Source organism: Hydra vulgaris, chromosome 01 (assembly GCF_038396675.1).
Source record: "Hydra vulgaris chromosome 01, alternate assembly HydraT2T_AEP".
Classification (NCBI taxonomy): Eukaryota; Metazoa; Cnidaria; class Hydrozoa; order Anthoathecata; family Hydridae; genus Hydra; species Hydra vulgaris.
In genome coordinates this window covers 67219337-67235000 of record NC_088920.1, presented here as the reverse complement: position 1 = coordinate 67235000, position 15664 = coordinate 67219337, and the positions used below count along the sequence as shown (strand labels likewise).

The following is a 15664-nucleotide window of genomic DNA, read 5'->3' as shown; positions in this document are numbered from 1 at the left end:
ATAAGATAAAATTAAGATAAAAAAGATAAAAAATAAGATAAAAAAAGGTAATAATAGGCTAAAGTATTAGCACACTTACTATCTTTCAAAGACTCTAAAAAAAGTAAATATTTTATATGGCTACCTTTGTTTTTAAGACATGCCAAGACTCTATATGACAATCTTTAAGTTTTTTGATTAGATCTTGTGGCACAGCATTACACAATGCTTGAATTTGAGCCTTGAGCTGCACCAAGTTAGTGGGCTTGCTTTTTTTGAAATACAGTGAAAATCTTAAACATGGTTTTCAATTGATATGCTCTTTAAACATGGGTTTAAAGAGCATATCAATTGAAAAAAATGGCAAGTTTTTGGCATGCACAAAGGTAGTCTCAGCAATCAGAAATCGGACGTTAGCTCTCAGAAATCAGACGTTAGATCTCAGAAATCAGACGTTAGCTCAAGACCAGTGAAGGCAGCATTGAAACAACGCTCAAAAACTATAATGAGTTTGGTACAGATAAAAAAAAAAGTTGCTCTGCTTGTTCTAAAAATATGTCAGAAAGGGACACAAAAAACAAGCAAATATGTTGGCTAGACACAATCTAAACATGAGCATAACTAAAATCACCACAGACCTGGATACAACAATGGATACATACCAAGATAGCCAATCAACAACTACTAAGCTGATGAAGAAAAAAAAAATTCAATTCATACCTTGTAACAAAGAACCACTACAAAGCATGAAAGACCATCTCAAGCGAAGAAGCACTAATTTATAATAATACTTTTACTAGATTTTTAATAAAATTATTATATACTTTCTAAAAATTCACTTGTACAAATAAGATACTTACTGTAAGGTAGTTGACAGATTATGCGGATTCTACTTATTGAATACCGCACAATCTGTTAACTGACTTAACTTGATATATATATATATATATATATATATATATATATATATATATATATATATATATATACATATATATATATATATATATATATATATGTATATATATATATATATATATATATATATATATATATATATATATATATATATATATATATATATATATATATATATATATACAGGGCTTGTGATTAAGAAAATCGTCAAGCGTGTTATATCGCGCTCGTAAAATTATAATAAGCTTTCATCGAGCATGATTATGTGCGCTCGAGATAACGTCGGCGAGCGCGATTATGAAAATTGCTGAAGGCGATGCTCATAAAAAGCTTTTTATTTTTTATATCTTTTTTTATTTGTTGCATAATTCTTTCGTCAAAAAATGTTTGAATTAGTATCACACTCATGAAACTACTTCTACGAAGTAGATTTTTATACTTCCAAACTTCTTGTATATTGTAAGATCGCGATTTTATTTTTAACTATTTATGTTATAAAAAAATATATCAAACAAAAACACAACTTCTTATTGATTTAGTATTGAAGTATAATTTGGTGACTTAGTTTTGCTTCATTGTTTTGATATATGTATTTTAAAATGTTACTCTGTAAACTTAATTAACGGTTATGGTTTTTATATTTCTTGATATTTTTTATTTAAATTAATTTTTTAATTTTTTTCTAAAATTTCTTTTGTAAATTACGTTTTTTTATCTTAAAAAAATAACACAAGAATAATTTGAAATAATAATAAATAAGAATATTAACTTTCTATTTAATAAATATTGACATCGTTACTTTGTTTCCTATTCGAATGTCCTTGATTGCGAACATTCTAAACAACATAATCGTTTTAGTGACTATTAACGATTTCAAACTGCTCATTCATTACGTTAGTGCAAAAGAGAACGACGTAGTGCTTTTTATATTTTATATCAGTGCTTTGATAATAAAATATCTTAAACAAAAAATCTTTGTTAAATATTTTATGAAAATAAAAAAATAATCCTGAACTAATGGACGAGCGTTATTTTATACGCTCGTTATAAGCTGAATGAGCGTTGTTTATCGCGCCTAGAACATTTGAAAATACCGTTTACGGGTGCGTTTCACGAGCGGAGCGCGATCGCGCTTGTTCATCACAGGCCCTATATATATATATATATATATATATATATATATATATATATATATATATATATATATATATATATATATATATATATGTGTATATATATATATATATATATATATATGTATATATATATATATATGTATATATATATATATATGTATATATATATATATATATGTATATATATATATGTATATATATATATATATATGTATATATATATATATGTATATAGATATGTATATGAATACATATATGTATATATATATATGTTTGTATAGATGTATATATATATATATATTTATATGTATATATATATATATATGTATATATATATATATGTATATATATATATGTATATATATATATATGTATATATATATATATATATATATGTATATATATATATATCTATATATAGATATGTATATATATATATATATATATATATATATGTATATATATATATATATATATATATATATATTATATATATATATATATATATATATTTATATATATGGAGCGGTATGGGCGCCCAAAAATTATTTTATTTTTAAATTTTTCTTTTGCCTTTTTATTAAAAATAGAAAAAAACAATTTCTGTTTTAAATGCAGTAGTATATAAATAATTTTCAATTTATTTTAGCTACCTCATTTATTCTTCAGGTCAATAAAATGAATTAAAAAGAAATTGCTTTTTTACATAATGAGGCAACTGTCTTTTGGTTACTAACTGAACATTAGTTTTAAAAAAATGAATGTTGTTACAAAACTTAATTTTAAAAACTTGTTGCAAAATTTTATAACAATGGAATTATAAAAAATTTGCTTTTTCGGAAGAGAGAATGATTTTAAAATATCCATTCAGAGTTAAGTAAACTTTTGTTTTCGGCAATTAAGAGTAAACTGCTTTTGATAATAAATGAAAAAAAGTAAAAAACTTCAGTCTTAATAACTATCACGCAAATTTAATTTTTGAGTGAATGATCTTTTTTTTTTTTTTTTTTAGATTATTCACCTCCCCAAGGCCCGAGGGGGGCCACTACAGTTGAGGAGGCTACTCATTTTTTTGTGTTTTTTTTTTTTTTTTAAATTTTTTAGTTGTTACTCGTGGTGCAACCCTCTCTCAACTCTTTAACTCCGAAACATGAACCTTGCCGAGCAAGGCTGCTGCGCAGAGAAACTAAGTTGAGCGGGGTACTTCCAGGGACGTGGTGGGAGTCAGCTCCAAAACTCTCGCTTACCAAGCGAGCGCACTTACCACTACACCACTACCGCATCTTTAGCTTGCTATTTTAGTTTATGCAATGAAAACGAAAAAATAAAACAAAAACTTTTTCAGAAAATTTCGTTTCTTTTCCATATTCTTTTTGACTTTTAAAATAATACAAATAACATTATAACCTAATTTTTATTTTAACTTTTTAACTATTTTAACATTATAACTTAAGTTTTATTAAAATCTGTTAAAAATAACCTATAATAAATGGAGCTTATTTATTTAAGTAATTTTATTAATTATACTTAATGATTAAAAAAAATATAATATATTTTTAAAAATATGTTTTTTAAAATATAAAAAAGTAACATTTTTAAAATCATGTTTATCGTAATTATCTTATTTTTAAATATCTTTAATTTAAAAGGCGCTTTAAAATCACTTTAAAAATTAATAACCTTTAGTAAAAGTTAAATGAAAAGATTTACTAATATTTATATAAAAATTTTAATTTTTAAAATTATAGTAAATAAGTTTATCAAATGCTTATGTTTTTTGTTTAAACAGTTATTTGAATACAAGACGTAAAACTACTTTGTTAATTTTACAAATATTGCGCGAATTAATGTGTGTATATATATATATAGATATATATATATATATATATATATATATATATATATATATATATATATATATATATTATATATTTATATATATATATATATATAATATATATATATATATATATATATATATATATATATATATATATATATATATATATATATATATATATTTCAATTAAGAAAGTTATTTTTATAAAAATTTTAAGAAAATTTATATTTATTTTTTTATTTCCTTTGAATTATTTTTAAATAATAAAAATAATATTTTATATAGTTGTAATTCAAACTTTTGTAACAATGGTGTGTGGTTTTTAATACGTTGAGTACTTCATTAAAAGGCTGTTAAAATAAAGTTTTTTAAATATTTTGAAACAAACAAGTTTTTAGCTTAACATAAATAGCCCAACTTTATGCAAAATTACTTTTGTGTACTTGAAATGCACCTTTTATTACAAGGCTTGCAACCTTAGGAGAAAAAGATGGCAAATTTGTTGACAAGTTTAAGGAGACAGACTGTGTTTATGATCCAGAAAGATCCAGATCCATTTTTTATTTTATTGTTATGGAGGAAGCTGTTTAAATCATAAAAAAAAATAGTTGAAGAAACTGACAATATGACAATTCAAGGGGGCGCTGTTAAATTTCGGATAAGCACAGGCAGCTATTATCTTACTATTAAACAAGCAGGCTTTTGATCATTCATTGCAAGTGCTAAGTAAAAACTATTTAGACAAAAGAATGTTGACTTTAACAAATTATGTTGTTAAAGTCAGAAGAATAACAATATAACTTGGTCAGTTAAGAACAAACTCACAGTGAATGATATTATAGTCTTAATTGTTGCTATTGGGCCTAATCTAATCTGCACAAACAAAAAACCTGTGCTTAACTCTAAGAATGGAGTAATGGTGTGCTGTGGAATAACTTCATGTGGTCCAATTGATTCATACTTTTTTGATATTTTGGTTACAGATGATTCATATTTACAAGGACTTGAAGAGTATTATTGCCTCAAGTTAAACAACATGTATTTTTAACAAGAAGGGGCATCTGCCCATAATGCCTATCCGTTAAAAACCTGGCTTGATTGAACGTTCCCTCAATGTTGGATAGGCAGGTAAAGTCCAATCAAATGGTTTGCTCGTACTCATAATCTTTGTCCTCCAGACTTATTCCTTCAGAAATTTTGTTAGGACAAAGGATAAATTCACTACAATTGCTGAACTTAGTGAGCTAGATAGTAAACAAGTTGACAGCCTTCAGAATACACAAAATACAGTACAGTGTCTGAGATTGACAATTTTTTGCCAACTTCCTTTTTATGTTGTTATGGTGAAACCTTCAAGTTAAAAATTGTGTGCCAATCTAATGATGACCAAAAATAGTTTAAGGTTGCCAATTTATTGCTGACCTTATTTTTTAAATAGCCACATATACTATATTCTTATACTGATAAGCATAAAATTAAATTAAATTATAAATACATTCTTTCTTTATTCTTTGTTTAAATATTTAAAATCAAAAGCACATACACAATTTAAAAATCATCCTGTATAATAAAAAAATTACCTCTGCATAATTTTGATCTTTGTCTAAAACAAATGACGGATTATTTTTTAATAAAAGAGCAACCATACTATCTTCACCTTTTTTTCCCCAAGAACTACATTGTACACCACATTGAAGTATAAAAACTAAACAAAAATCATAAAATTTTGAGTTTGAGATTTACTTTAAATAAATGTTATTGAATTTTTTCTTAACAATGCTTTATACAAAAAGATTTATAAATAAAAAAGCTTTTTAATTAATGTTCTACAATTACCCCAAACCTAAATTTTGTATACTGGATAATTACAGAACACTTTTTTCAAAAAACCCATCTAAAACTAAAAACCTGTCAAATTAGGGATGCAAAGTTCTATTAATTTTTTGAGACCCAAAACTCTGAGGTTTCTTAGAAACCAAGCCTCAAAATACAATAATTCATTATATACAGAGACTCTGTATAATCAGAATTATTATTGAGAGTATTAGAGTTCTAAAGAAAAAATAAACTAAAGGAAAACATACTTAGTCACGTGTCAACCGTCTTAAAAAATCTTTAAACTAGCAACTTTTTTAAAAGTAATCTATTGAGCATGCATTCGTTATTTAGCAGGATTTGTGCATAACATTTAGTCCTGCTGGAATAAAGTTAAATGCTGCGCAAATATAATAATTGTTTAATACCCATAAATGAATTTATACAACTTTTAAATGTATTCATATTTACTTTCATTCACCAATCACTGCTTCTTGTGAAAATGAAAAACAGAATTGTTTTTTTTTTTAATTAATTCAATATATTTAAAAATAATAATTTTAAAAAACCATTTATTATGCTGCAAAATATTACATTTAAAAATTAAATAACTACTCTAATATTAAAAATGTGTATATCATAGCCATTCTTAATAAAACATTTGAAGAATTTAAATTATTATATTTAAACTGATTCTTGAAATCTATATTGTTGCACATAGCAATTTGTTGTCAGTCATTTTTTCAGAAGTCAATAAAAGTTGACATTTTTTTAACAGAGTAGACTAAAAATTGATAAAATGATGCATAATCTCCTATACAATCATTCCCATGCCCTTTAAACTGTATATGCCATAGTTTTAACAAACATTGAATTCTACATAAACCCCAATACTTTGGGCATACTGAATAATATAGTACATAGGCTCATATTTTTATCACATGGTTTATGCTTTTGATCAAAGTGTAAAAACTTTGATCAATGCGTATAAACTAATTAGAAATTTTAGTCTTTAACAGTGGCATTAACAAAATCAAGTTTAACATTCTATCTTTAATGTACATGGATCTGATCAACCAATATAGATCTTTAGTCTAAAAATTTACTCTCTGACAACCAATATAGATTTGATCCTCTTGATCTAAATCTAATATGCTAACTGATATACTGGAAAGGTTATACTCTACATTAGATGGCCTGTACACACATAAAATACTTTACTTAGACATCTTGACCAAAACATTTTTTGACTGGGATTTCATAAAAAATAAAGTTGCAAATAAGATTGCATGATATGCAATCAAAAAATAAAAAGACTTGTATGCACTATAATATGCACTAAAAATCAAGTCTTTATTTTTGCTAAATTTTTATGATTTATAACCTGTTTTTTTTTTTTTTTTGCTTTGGAAACAATTTTGTTTCCAAAGATGTATTAGAAATGGGCACATTTTCAAAAATGGATTTTTAGCTCTAGCCAATGCCATGAAACATCTTTATTTAATACTAAGTCAAAAATATACAGAAAAAAAACTGATATTGTAAAGAATCAAAGAAGAAACTAAGAGCTATCAGAAAAAGATTTTATTGATAAACAAAAAAAGGGTTTTATTGATGAACAAAAAAAGGATTTATTGATAAACGAAATGCGAAAGAAAAGAAAGTTATTCTAAAAGATCATTTTTTTTATTCATTAAAATATGTTATTTGTGACATTTCATACTTAAAACACACATATCTAAACTTCTATAAAATACACAAATCTCAGCTTCTATAAATCATTTTTGAATAAAAGGTTTATTCATCTGGGTATATGCTAGCATGTGAACTAGAAAAAAATTAATCCTCCAAGTACTTAATGATTTATGGAATAGTTTTCTTTGAATTGGACCTCCTAAATTTTTTTAATGTATGCAGCTACCTTTATGGATCTAAAAAAATTTTGTTTTTACAAGTTAAAATACTAGTTTTATATATATCCTGCATGTATACCAAAGTTTATGTATAACAAATATACAAATACCTCAAATAACTCTTTGTTTTTAAAAAGTAAAGTTTTAAGCATAATTTTACTAGTTAATTATTAAAAATTGTCAAAAAAAATTGCAAAACTTTTTCATTCCAATATATATACAACTTCTTTATGTTAAAATTAAAATAAATTATTTTTTTTTACTTACTTTTTAATATGTCAAAAGATGCAAGCAGCTGTGGTCAAGTTATCAAATTAAAATAATGGGGTCAAATTATCAACATAAATTCAATTTCATGTGACTTATCATTCAGCAGTCATATCCTTTTACTGTACCTGTCCTTTCATGCTCTAAAAACTTTCATTTATTTAGTTGTTTTTTTTTGTTTTTTTTTGCACATCAACTCTCTCCCGTCTTTTCTTACTCAGGTTTGTAATAAGATTTTGTTGCATAACAGAAAAGCATAACGAGAGTAAATGAACCTTTACTCAATATACATATTTATATCATAAAAAGTTAAATTGCGTTGGTTTCATATTTTAAAGTACCGCATTGTAATTAAATTTAATTTGAAACATTAAAAATTGTTGTATTTTAAAAATTTATTATTTAAACTTTTATTTAAACTTATTTTTATTTTTTTTTAATGAGGGGGCAATTGTTTATGGTTAAATTTTTAACGGTTAAAATATTAATAAAAACCATCAACATTTTTTTTTAATATTTTGGCTTTAACAAAATCTTTGCATACTAACTCATAAATTAGTTAATTATTTCTATTCAACGTTAATTCTATGATCAATTCAAAACATTAATGATAAAGAAAAAATTCAGTTAAAAAGCAACTTCAAAACTGAAAAAATTATCTTTTCATAAATTTATTATATAAAATTTACTAAGAATTCTCTAATATATTTTTAACAAATCTAATAATTTTGCCTACAGGCTTGATTATGGTTTATATGGCAATGCATTTATATACAGTTATAAGTGCATTAAGCGCTTTTGTATATTAGCACTTTTGTAACAGAATGAAAAAAAATTATTGATTTGAAACTATAAATAAATAAACAAAATAGTTAAATGTAACACAAACATTTTAAAGTAACTTGAACTAAATTTTTTTTCTTTTAATTTACTTTTCTTTAACATAGTTCGGAAATTTTAGCAGTAAAATAAAAAAGTAAAATAAAGCATTTAATTAAAATTAAAATTTTTTTAAAAAACGGAAAATAGAAAAACATTCAACTATCTGTTTTTTATCTTATAAAAAAAATATTTCACAAATATTTTTTACAACAATTAATTATTGCTTAATGTTTTCTGCATAAACTATTATATGCTTTGTGCTTTAAAAGACTAACAGACACTTAAAATAATTTATGCAAAAATAATAATCTAATTAAAAAAACTTATGGCATAACGTTTATGACTTAACGTGTAGGTGAAATCGCAAAATTAAAATAGTGTAACACTTCTTAACAAGACAAGCTTAACACTAATAAATGTAAACTCAGGGTTCCTAGTCAACATTAATGAATGCTTCATGCTTTTGCATGCTATTTTTTACTAAAATTGCATGCTTTTGATTTTATATATAGCATATGGATTATATAAATTATAATAACATTATATATGTATATATATATATATATATATATATATATATATATATATATATATATATATATATATATATAGATATTTATATATATATATATATAGATATTTATATATATATATACATATATTTAAATCATATTAAATATTAAGGAAAACTGTTGACTGTAGCATTAATTTTAAGATTGTTTTTGAGATTGAAGCATTTGATACTTTTGAGATTGAAACATTATTAACAAAATATTATACTAAAACATAAGTATGTTGCTGAAAAAAATTTCACATTTTTATTATTTTTAAATCATCATAGAAAACATGTTTTTCATTGCATTAGAATAAGCTCAATTTATTGGAAATCAAAAAACAAAAAACAATTAAAAAAAAAAGAAAACAAATGTACTTAGTATTATTCTTAGTAGTAAAATATATAAGTATTAAAATATAAAAAGTTTGATATTTTGCTTAATAAAAAATAACATAAAAAGTTTAGAGAAAAAGATTTTTCAGCAGCTTTTATAACTTTATTTTGCTAATTTTTTTTTCCAAATTTTCAAGATTTATTTGTAATTCCTTTTTATGCTTTATTCCCATGTCAATCATGAAACTTTATATCTTTGATGAGACTCTTTACAACATTTAATTAAGTTACTTGCTATTAGAAAATTCATAAATTCACTTACTTGATTAAGTTTATTTTTAACTGAAAAAATTGTTCCAATAATTCAAACTATTTATCATAAAATGTTGTAATATTACTAAAAAAAAAAAGATAAAAATATTTTTATTTAAACCATACCTAATCTCAATGCAACAGTAGTCCTTTAAGTTGGTACTGTGAGCTTTTATAAAGCTCACAGTAAATTATCTTATTTATAAAAAATCCTCTTTCAAGTGAACTGTTGCTATGACTAAGAGATAAAACACACTTAACAAGTGCAAGCAGCTGAGGAAATTTTAAATTGCCCGGTTCATTACATATTGACTCCAATAATTATCTATTCACTTATATTTGGATGGTTTCAATTTTGATGGATGAAGAAATTGAGCATACTTTAAAAGTGAAACATGAAAAGGTAAGTTTTCTTGTAAATATGACGCAGAAGCAATATAAAACTCTTTGCACTCAGTCTTAAATTTTTCATCTACTGAACTAGGTGGAGCAGCTCCATGCAACAGCAATTTTACTGTTGTTCCTATTTCAATTGAACTTAATTCTCTATGGTTTTCAATTTTGCAGAAATTATTAAAATTTCAGACTGTGGCTTGAACTCTCCATTATCATTTTTTAACTTTTTGGGGAGAATAAATTTTTGAAGAAAAGAGTTTAATAGCTTACACATAGCAGAATAAAGCATGTGAATCATTGGAGATTCTGTTTGAAATTGTACTAAAAATGTTTCAAAATCTTGTGCTAAAAAAGCACAAAAACCTAAATACCCTCGAGTCTAAACATCATTACGCAGAGCTTCACAAATTCATTTGCATCTGTTTTAAACAAAGCGTTAAAAAGTTTTTTTGTCTTGGAAGAAATGTTATAAAATACTCTTTAAGGTTCACCCATTATTCCAAAATCCTAACAGCAACATTTTCATTGGAAGCCATTGCGTTTCTATATGCTTTTTGGCAAACTCAGCAAGAAAATTAGTTACATTAACTGAATTAGCATAATCTTCAAGTCTGACACTAGGCAACTTAAAAAAAATGTGAATATCAATAAAAAGTTCATCTAAATCAAAGGAAAGCTTTTTAATTCCATTTCTAAAAGCAGTATGGACTTTATGAAGGTTACATGTACTAAGTACACATAAAAATATTGTCAGACTTTTTCTTTAAATTCAGTGATAACTTAATTTTAAAGGCCTTGTTAAAATTTGGCCCATCCATCCCAACATGTAAAAGATATGCAAAATCCAAATCCAAATCAGTCTAAATTTAAAATAACTGTCTACTGTTATTTGTGTTGTATTGTGGTCACAATGACCAATAAAAAGAAAACCACAGTATGACGTTACAATTTCTCTTTTTTTGTCTGACGAATACGGAAGATATCCATCATACTGTTTTTTTTACTTGCCTAGTTGATGTCTCATCAGCTTGTTTGATATTTTACAAGGATCTTTACTAACATGATTTTTAACCTTATCGTTCTTCACAAGTTGACTAATGCCACAGGCAGATATACTGAAAGATTTCTTACAATAAATGCAATGTGCTAAACTTAAATTGTTGTTAACAGCTGTGACCCACCTGAATTTACTTTCCCAAGATTATTTGTACTTAAACTATAAATTCTAAATTGACCAAAATATTTCAAACAAAAAGAAGTTTTAAATAAACCAAATAGTTCAAATCATTATAATTAACAAATAAATAAAACGTAAATAATATTAAAACATTTTTTATTAATAGACATTTTCTATATAAAAACTACACTGTAGTTACTTTAAAAAAATGTGACCAGAATTTTTAAAAACTTAATTTGAAAACTGATTATTTTTATTTTTGCATGCTTAACTAACAAAAATGCATGCTTTTACATGCTTAGCATGCCTATGTAAGCAATTGCATGCTTTGCATGCCGAGTGGGAACCCTGTAACTTTAACTCAACCTTGATACTTACATTGTTAAAAATTAAATTGCCTTATTAGTAGATAATTTAAATGATATTTGTGTTCATACAAAAAATTTTAACTGGTATTTAAACTCATTTAAACATTTAAAAAGAACAAATCAGATTTGCTTTTTTTATATGTTTGTTGTTTTTTTTTGTTTAAAATATCACGTTTTAAAAACCTTTTTAATCTAACTTTTTACATGATAACTTGGAATTTCAATTAAAAAAACAAAAGTTTAGGACTTCAACTTGAGGAATTGTTTTAATTTCATGGTTACATAGCAATTAAATAATCTAGTTGTAGGTAAAACAAGCAATAAATAAATAGTTTTATTGATTAAATGTTTAAAACTATATAGTTTTATTGATTAAATGTTTCATTAAAAAAAACTATTTAATTTTACCAGCAATTTTTTTTTAATACTTAAAAATCAGCAATTGTGATTTCTTTTAATTAAATTAAACTAAATTTAAAAATTTTTTAAGAACGGTCAAAAATTTGGCGACTTAATACAGCAACCAAAAAATTTTATGGAAACAGTTCTTTACCATTAAATTCATACTTAATATGAATTGGTACACCCATTGAATCAAGATATTCAATTCAATTCAAGATATCTGTATAGTCATATCTTCGGATATGAACTCAGAAATTCAGTAACAATTTTAAGCTACTGATCAAAGCCTATGTGGAATCCCCATCTTTTAAAAAATATAAGTCAATTTGAAAAGGTTTAAAAATCTTTTATTAGAAGTGTCTGTCAAAGAAGCCGTATTCCTTATAAAGATTATTCTTTAAGACTCAATATATTCAATCTTGAATCTCTTAAATGCAGTTGAATAAACTTGATCTTGTAATGAACTATAAAATTATACATAACCTTGTTGATCTACCTTTTTCTGAGTTTTTTACATTTACTCTTTCTTATTATCCTACAAGATCTCATGCCCAAAAACTCAATTCACATATTAAATGTAAAAATGATGCACAAAGATTTTTCAACTGTGAAAGAATTATCAAGATTTGAAATTCTTTACCTGAATATATTGTTTACTCGCCCACTTTGTCATTGTTCAAATCAAATTTAAAAAAGTACAATGTTCATTACCATTGCACACTATTTTAACTAGTTGTTTTTTGTTTTGTTTTTTCTGTGTTACATAAGAGTAATTTTGATATTACCTGTATCACCTTTTTGTATTTCTTATTATTAAATGCAAATAAATCAGAAAATAAATAAATAATTTCAGGATTGCAAATTCTCATCTGATCACAATTGATTTTAACAATTGTATGCAATTGTTAAAATCAATTTATGTGACGTAATAATAAACATTTTTTGCAATTATTTTTGAGTAAATATTAGATAATATTTCCATTTTATTATGCAAAATACTCATATACTCACAGTTAAACACTTTAAATCAGATAGTTAAAATTTTAAATAAAGTTTTGACAAAAAGTCATCACTTTTTGATTGCTTAGAACAGGCATTTAATCTTGATTTTTCCTTCTGTAACAGCTTAGGGCTTGTAGTAGGTGGTAAACTTTAGAGGCTTGTAGTGGGTGGTAAACTTTAGTGGATTGCAGTAGGTGGTAAACTTTAACAAAACTCATTTACTGCTATTAATTATTATGATATTATAATTCTTTACTGACGAATAACAACTCTTTTACTGAGTCTTTTACTTCATATCATCTTGGATTATCATTCACTACTGACCTCTCATGGAAGCATATATACAATTGATTGCAAAGTTAGCAGCTGCTAAAATTGCCTTTCTTTATCATGGTTGCCATGTTCTTACTCATGATTCCATTTTTTACTTTTTACTATTTTTTATTTTTTTCTTCCGTAAATTATATATACACACTAACTTTAACTACACACAAAAAAAAAAACTTTTATTTAACTTTCCTTTTATGAACTTTTGAAGTTTCGACTGCTTTTTGACTAATTCATATTGCAAACAAATTATTTAGGTTTTCTGCAGTTATAAAGTGTAGATGTGTTAAAATGTATTAGAATTTGCAGTCATTATCTTAATTAAGACATTGGCTTAAAGAGGAAGATTGTATATTATCAATATCTCTAAACACAGATGCAACTGATATAGGCAAATAATTCACTAGGGACTAGTCTCATGGTAGAAAGAAAATTAGAGTAAATTTTTTTATGAAATTTATACCAATTGCGTCAGTAAGTAAAAAGAGCCATCCAAAATGTAATCTTATGTGACAATTATTAAAAATGATTTTATTTATTTATTTGATAAAATTTAAGCATTTAAAATTATATTTTGTTTTATATCTTTAAGGTTGCAGGGACTTTTAATAAATTTTTTTATTTTAAACATCTTTGCTTCTAACAAGGCTGCAAGCAACCACTATTAGAGTTGGAAGTTACTGGAAGAGAAAAGATGAAGATTGTAGAGCAAGATAACGATTGACAGACAACTTAAAAGATTGCAAATTATATTAATCAGGAAAGCAAGATGAAGGAAGTGAATTCCAAAGAACTGATGTTCGAGGAAAAAAATTAGAGGAATAAGAGTTTTTAGAGCATTTAGGAACAGTCACAGAAAAAGGATGAGACCTAACTGAATGACGAGTAACACGAGAATCAGTTTTAGTAGATGTTACAAGAGGCGCTAGCTCTTTAGAGCAGTGCCCATTATACCAATTGTAGAAAAGAAAAAGAGAAGCAACATTACGACAATGTGATAATGGTTGGAGGTTGGCTGCAAGAGCAGGTCCAACTATGTTTACAACTTAATTGGTTAACAAGACAAAAACTTTGCAAAACCATTGTGCAAGTTTTTCTACTCTTTTCTACTTGTAATTGTCAATTTTGATGGTTGCTAAAAATATTGTGATTAGACATTATTAATTAGGAAAGCAATCGCTAAATGGTATATAAAATTGTAACAAAAACAAATAATAGTCAATAGAAAATATATTACTATGTTATTACATCATTATCATTATTATCATCATTAACCATCCTGATATATTCCATTATAGTTTTAAAACAAAAGCAAATCATTATAATCTATATGGTATTAAATTTGAATTGGTGTCATGGTTGATTTAAAATATTTCTATAATATAGTTTTTATTGTCAAAACAATGTTTAATAATTTCAAAATGTATTTACTTTAATAATTCCTGAATAATGACTATTGCAAATATATATCAAACATATACATTAAACCATATCAAAAATATAAATTAAACCATTAAATATTTAACTTTCAAACAAAAACTTAAAAGACTTAAAGGGTTTAAATCAACTAAAATTAAATTAACTTAAAGTTAAACCAGCTTAAAGTTAAACAAACCAAATTTAAATCAACTTTTTAATATTATAAAGTTAATATAACTAAACAAACCCATTACTAAAAATATATATGTTTAAAAGTACTAATTTAGTTGATTAAATATTTCAAAAAATAATCAAAATATATTTTTTAATTGATGATTGTCTTACCAAACTCAAAGATACAAAAAAAGTAGACCTTATATTTAAAAATAGTTATTAAAATGGTCTAGACCTTAATCCTCTTAAAAATGGTCTAGGTAAAAAGGTCTATACAACTTTAAAAAATTAACAATAATTTGAGTTAATCTAAATAACAAACCTCTTTAAAAATGAAAAATTAAACCAACCTCCATCATTTAAAATTTGATTTGATTCTGTCATTTCTTTTTAATATTTTTTTTTATGTTGGTGTTTTATGCTATGTTATTTTGCCTAAAAATAATGA

At 24.6% G+C, this 15664-nt stretch overlaps 1 protein-coding gene across 2 annotated transcripts in view; it reads right to left on the bottom strand.

The window, feature by feature from the left end:
• LOC100212385 (mannose-6-phosphate isomerase) overlaps positions 1 to 15664 on the bottom strand; it is a 42358-nt gene extending 26694 nt beyond the window's left edge. The window contains exons 1-2 of one of the 2 annotated variants that reach the window (XM_065788999.1): positions 15567 to 15664; positions 5454 to 5578 (exon numbers count right to left, since the gene is read on the bottom strand). In XM_065788999.1, coding sequence (XP_065645071.1) covers positions 5454 to 5578; positions 15567 to 15600 — 159 coding nt within the window. In that variant the 5' untranslated portion in view covers positions 15601 to 15664. Of the gene's footprint in view, positions 1 to 5453; positions 5579 to 15538 lie in introns of both variants that reach the window. The other variant, XM_065789000.1, reaches the window with a different exon arrangement.